Genomic DNA, 6,803 nt, shown 5'->3' with positions numbered 1-6,803 from the left:
AATTATAAAAAAAATTTAAAAAATTGTTTTCGAAAATTATATTTGAAGTATTGAAAGTGGAGTCCTCCTAATGGACAGCGGTGTGGCACAATAAAAAATTTAAGACTGAAACGCGGTATTTTTACTAATCGGATGAAAACAAAAAAATTTTTGTATGAAAAATTTTATTTTTCTTATTATTAATGACAATATGTCTGACATTGTTTTTCACCAACAATACTTAACCGTTTAGTTCACAATAGCAACGTTTGTGTGTGTCATTTGTTCGTAGCATTTGTGTGTATAGCTGCAAATGCGAGCAACTAAAAACAATTTCCACAATATTTCAATCGGTGTCTAAGTGTGTGTTTAGATGTTTAACAAATAACGGAAAATATATATGTATGTATATTTTAATTGGCAATAGAAAATATAGCAATAAAATTGAAATGCTAAATGTCAGTAAAAAATTATTAAAAAAAAAAATAATAAATAAATTATAAAAAAAAATAATAAACTTAAATTAAAATAAATAATTAATAGTATTCTGTGTATAAACTGTAAAAGTTACACGACATTTGAACGAATTGGTCAGTGTGCATATTATTGGTAACACATATACATATGTATCTGTATGCAAAATACAAAAATTATCAAATAAATATTCAATTGAAATTAATCATTGTTAGTTGGTGTTGTAAATGTATGTTGTTGCTGTATTTGTACATAGCAAAACAAAAAAAAATAAAAGTAAAAATATGAAAATAAAAAATCCGAAATCCGAAATCAAAAATTAAACAGTATATAAATTCGATATGTACAATTGGAGCAGAGCTTTATCACTTTCTTTCGATTAAGTGTGAACTAAAACTTTAAACAATTACTAAAGATGTTAAATTTAAACTTTAAACTAAATTACTAAAGTTGTAAATTTTTTTAATTAGTGAAATTTCTTTTAATTTAATTACAATTTTAATTTAAAAATTTGTTTTTTACAGTTACTAAATTTTTGATTCATTACCAAAGGTCTTGTTACGCAAAAATAATCCTATATGTTATATACAAATTTAAAAAAATAAAATAATAATAAAAAATTAATACAATAAATTCTTTAGAATAATATTTAAAATTAATATATTTTTTTTTTTGAATAAAATAAATTCTGTAGAATATGATTTAAAAAGATGTTCTAGTATATCTAGTATAAAATATTATAGTTACATTCTAACTGATGTACTGTGAATATATACATGTCTAAGTTAGTTACAAGCCACGAGGCTTAAATGAAAATTGTGTCATGTATTTCAAGTTTCTTTAAAGGCTTAAATAAAAATATTTTCATATATTTTAAGTTCCTTTAAAGCCACGAGGCTTAAATAAGAAGCGTTCCATATATTTTAAGTCTATAAATTTGTTATTATTGAATTCAAAAACAATAAATAAATTATGTGTAGACGATGTGATGATTTGTTTGATGATTGCATTGGGAAGGAATATAAAAAAAATCAGAAAATTTATGCAAAGATAAATTAAAAAGTTGTTGTTCATTAATAAATAAAAAATTTAGAGGGTTACGATAAAATAAATATAACGTTGCTGTATAAAATGCCTAAGTTTTACACAGGCTTCTGAACTATATTTATATTATTTTTTTATACACAATTCTTATTAAATAGTGCAATCATTTAAAATATTTTCCAAAAATATCAAATCAATCCGAGTAATATTTTTGGAGATATACCCTTTGGAAGTTCCGCCCATCCGATTTTGTTAAAATTTTACACACATCTTTGAAATAACATATTTAACATTTAACTAGTTAATGAATGAAGGTTTTTTTTATTTTTATTACAACTAGTTTTTTTTAACCAACATATTGAGGATAATTTTACCAAAAAAGTAAGTTTTTCATTAAATCCTGTCTAAAATTAAAATGTTAATATTTTCTTTTTCCTTCTTTTTTTGAACAGGTCATGGGAGATGAGGTGCCAACGGCTGAGTTCTGGGAATTTGTATAATAAATAAAAATTTCGCAAAATATTGTTTAATATAATTATAAATATTTAAAAATAAATTGTAAAAATACCCTTGTTTTTAGCCTTTGAAACCCACTTTCCCAAAATAAAATTTAAAAAATGAGTTTGATTCCTTCATTTCAGATAATCCACTTTCGAGGCCTAGTGGTCACCGCAAAACTCCTGAGGATAAATTTTTGAAAAACCTCATTTCTAACTAGATGAAAGTTCAATATAGCTGACTTTTAGTAAACATTTAAATTTAAATGAAATAAAGCATTATTAGTGTTAGTAAAATTTGATTTTGTTTGTACGACAAATTAATAATATTTTTTTAGTTTTTTTACTACAAATCAGTAATAAATAATTTAATTTTTATTTTTTATGAGCTTAAAATAATATATTTTTTATTTATTTATTTTTAAGGTTAGAAAACAGCGCACTCCACATCCCTTAAAGCGGTTAACTACATTTCATTTTCATTTAAAATTAAAAAATCTTAATTGGTTAAAAGCATTTTGTCAAAAGACATTATTTATTTGTGTTAAAAAATATTTAGTTTAAAATTGTTCTATATAATTTGTTACAGAATTTGATGAAACTTATAACATTATTTTATATCTTTGTTTAATCTTATCTTAAAACATAATTTCGGTAGTATTACTTTTTACATTATTTTAAACAAAAAGTCTATAAAGCAATAGTCGAAATATATATTTATATAAACACTGCTGACGTAAATCTGGAGCTTGAACGGAGTTTAGTCAGACATTAAAAAAATAAAACAGACAACATATTGAGTCAAGTATAAATGGTGCGGTATTGATGCTTTTTTATAAAAAAAAATTAAAGGAAAGATTAAAAAATAATAAGAAAATAACAATTACAAAAAAAAAATTAAAACAAAAAATACAAGAAAGATTAAAAAAAAAATTTAAAGAAAAACTTTAGAAAAAAATTAAAATTAAAAAAAAAAAAAAAAAATTAAAAGAAATTAAAAATATAAAAATTGTTTTTTTTTTTATTAAAAAAAAAATTAAAAATATTAAAATTGTTTTTTGTTAAAAAATGAATAAATTTAAAAAAAATAATTTTTAGTGATAATAATTAAAACTTTTTGATTTTGGCACTCCCTTCACTGAGCTAATCTCCTTACGAAATTTAAAATCGCTTTCTTTCTAAATATTTTTTTAAAATATAATAATTCTATGTACAAGGCACTAATTATATTGCGTCACCCACACGGTATTACAGCATTTGCACAAAAGCAATGCTAAGTAATGAACCAACGGCCAACCCTAAACTCAGGCTTGCTGCCATAATGGATGAAGCCATTTCTTTTTCATGGCGCATGACAGATCTGAAATTTTGATAAACTTAAAATGTAAAGCACTTTTTTTTTAATTATTGAAGACTTACCTGGGCGCCATTATTAAGCTGATATTGGCCAAATAGCCGTTAGTTATACCAAAGGAAATCATCAATATAATAAATGTCACATCGGTGTGCACCAGCACCGGCAAGAAGTTGTGCACATTACTGTTCGCACAGAGCAGGAACGGAACGTACAGCAGACGTATCACAGTCATTAAAAGCACCGTGTGTGGATTATCGCGCGGCTGTAATGGAGGATAGTTGTTAGCAAATATAAACTAACCTCACTTTTTAACAACTTACGCGCTCCCACAAACCGGCCAATATGCGGCCAAAGTAATCACCGGAATTGAAGAAGAGATAATTTACCACTGGCATGTAGTAAATATCTGCAAATAGTTGTTGTTTTTTTATAAATATAATTAACTTTAACACTAATCAATAATAAAAACTTACCATTCCACGCGTGTCCTTTGCCGTAGTTCTCCGACTGCATTAGCACTGTCACCGATGGATAAACGGAGAGTGTCGTCGCAAAAAGCAGACATATATTCACGGCTTCAACGTAAATTTTTCCAAACACTTCTCTTATATTCGGGTCTAAATCTACGCCTGTATCAACACTGCGACTGTGTGAAGGCGTATCGGCCAAAATTTTGTACTTATCACCACCCTCGACATAATATTTGAAAAACGGCTGATGTGACATAATTACATAGCAGATGATAGACAGTAACACCAAAGCACTACCAATGCTGAAATATATGAACGCAGTAACATTGGGTGCCGCACCAAATGCTAGCACCAAAATGAAACCAAGCGCGGATAGTATGCCGCCCAAGGCTTGACCGCTCACCAAAGCAGTCATATAGTGTGATGGAAAGAGACCGGCTACGCCGAATATGCCGCCAGACATTGTAGCCGAACATACTAAAATAAAACGATTTTTTTAACTTTAGAGCTGAATTGTCTTCCTGTACTTACTGTTAATGATCACAACGGTAAACAATGTGATTAAGAAGAACTGTTCCTGCCAGTGATCGGTGTCGACTTCAACAAAACTGGTGGTTATTATGAAGATGCCTAAAATGGTGAAAAGTGTTGCTAACATTTTCACTTTCAGTGAAACGAGATGACCATAAATAGCGTTAAGTATTAGAAAAGTGGTGCCCGAAATAGATGCAGCGAGCGTTAGATCACAGGTAAAGCTTTTTTGCATTGGTGTCAGTTCTGGTTCAATATCGATGGTTTCGTTGATGGTGGTGTTTCGGAACTTGAACATCCAATACTAAAGGAAGGAATTACTTTTGTTTAACACAGTTTAGAGCATATGGAAATCTTGAAATAAACAAACTAATTTTTCTTATCTTTGGAGGATTTCTAAAAATTTCCTCAATGTATAATCTGTTGCTTGCAAACATAACTGAACTTCATTAATGTAACTTGAAAACATACGTATGTATGTAGGTGTATCGTAGCCATGCAATTTGTTTAAATGCAAAACCATTGATCATAGTTTATAATTATGGGCTATTGAAGTTTTGAGTTTTCTTCTTGATGAGTCACATCTACGCGTCCTATTGGTCTAGATCGTATTTATTTGCAATATTTTTATGCCAAGGCACGTTCATGTCATTGCTCATGTACTAAGTGCATGTGCTAGATACATATTTACATACTATATCCATTACAATAAATATTTCTACATATATAAATGCACATCTGTCAGCACATTATGCGTAGAATATGCATATTTAGAAACTGATAAGCTTTGTTTACTACAAAAGATTTATGCTTGAAACAATTGTACTCATTTTCCTCAAACTGATAAGTATTTTAAAGAAATATACATACATATGTATGAATATGAGCACAATGCACAATCAGAAAAGAAAGGTTTACAGTTGTTGTATAGCAACTTTGGTTTTTCGATATGAAATTACATTTTTTAGACACCAAAAAAAGAAAATTAAAACTCGCAGTATTTTTCTTATGAAGCACTTGATTACAGCTGTGCCACTGCAACTTGTTATCAGCCAATATTTTGGAATGTGCAACACTGCTTATAACAAAGCCTTGGTTACGAATGTAAAGAATTCTTCCTTACTCATCTTTTCTTTTTTTCCAAAACACACATTGCACCAACTTACATCCTCTGCTGTTACGAAGAAGTTCCATGGTGTCATGGTGGCAATGCCCAGCAAGTAGAAAACGGCATAGGTATAGTTATAGCGATCAGGTGGCGCATCCGTCATTAATATTTGTCCGTGACTACGTAATTGTTCTGGATCCAATTCGTTGTCCATTGTTGGCAAAATTGCTGGCATACACTTTATGTCATCTTCATCACTTGATTCAGCATGCTGGTTAAATCTGTCTGGATTTCCGGCACCACCAAAATTATTGTCAATTGCACTCCCCCGATAGGGCACCTGTTCGTTTTCGACAAGCACTTGTCGATCATCTGTTGCTCTGCTTCTATTCCTGAACGCCATGATCCGTTGCTCCTTGTGTTGGTTTCGTTGCTCTTTGTCTCACTTATGAAACTAATTAATGCTGGGGAGTTGTACGTTGTTTATAACATTGATTAGCTCTGCTGTGTCACTTAATGGTTGTGGCAAGTGTAGTGTTGTAGCAACATTTAAAATTTGCTTGCAGTTAACAATAACATTTGTCGTTTTTTAGCACTTTGTGTAATATTCTGCGTCACTTTTATTTATCAAATTAACAATACCAATCACGATTATGTGCAAACAAACAAACGATCTAATTACAAGTAATAGAATGCGTATTATTGTCTTATTATCGCTAATACATACGATATTGGGTTGGGTATAAAGTTATCGACTACTTGCACGTCATAATCGACACTTACGATATTGCATATTTCAAATTAGAAAATGTGCATTTAATATTTAAATTTGCGTTTGTTTTATTTATTTAAAGCAGAGCAGGCTTTAGGAAGATTTTTTGCCTTTTGTTAATTTTTCATATCATCTACATATATATTTTATGTTGATCATATATATTAGCGAATATAACAACTACTTTTTAATTACAAAATTTGTGACAGAGAACATTAATTATGTAATTTTACATTCTCTGTTTGTGAATTCATAGCGCTGATTTGGTAAGATTTGGCAGCACTGAAACATAGTTCCTCTCAAATAGGTTTGTGTATATGAAATTTTCCATATTCGGGGTGTGTGTACGCGATTAGTCGTGTTTGCGAGGTAATATTTGGGTAGAATAAATATCCCGATGGAATATAGTTATATATATTCCGTTATATATAACGGAAATAATGAAATTAGTAAGGAATACTTAAGTTCGAGTGCAACCGAACATTAAATGCAATCCAAGATGTTAGTATGAGGGTAATTATAAATAAAAAAGTTGTCACATATAATAATTTAATGGTCATCATCGATTCAA

The 6,803-nt window shown here is 29.1% G+C and overlaps 1 protein-coding gene across 1 annotated transcript; it reads right to left on the bottom strand.

The window, feature by feature from the left end:
• Positions 1-2,497: 2,497 nt before the first annotated feature.
• Positions 2,498-6,160, bottom strand: LOC105216637 (equilibrative nucleoside transporter 1). Its single transcript, XM_011191234.3, has 6 exons — positions 5,519-6,160; positions 4,353-4,656; positions 3,825-4,298; positions 3,672-3,757; positions 3,414-3,613; positions 2,498-3,354 (listed from the first exon to the last, which is right to left on the bottom strand). The coding sequence occupies exons 1-6, from the start codon at positions 5,861-5,863 to the stop codon at positions 3,243-3,245; spliced, it is 1,521 nt and encodes a 506-aa protein (XP_011189536.1). The 5' UTR covers positions 5,864-6,160; the 3' UTR covers positions 2,498-3,242.
• Between the last annotated feature and the right edge of the window lie 643 nt (positions 6,161-6,803).

This window comes from Zeugodacus cucurbitae, chromosome 3 (assembly GCF_028554725.1).
Source record: "Zeugodacus cucurbitae isolate PBARC_wt_2022May chromosome 3, idZeuCucr1.2, whole genome shotgun sequence".
Lineage (NCBI taxonomy): Eukaryota > Metazoa > Arthropoda > Insecta > Diptera > Tephritidae > Zeugodacus > Zeugodacus cucurbitae.
This window is presented reverse-complemented; position numbering and strand designations above follow the sequence as displayed.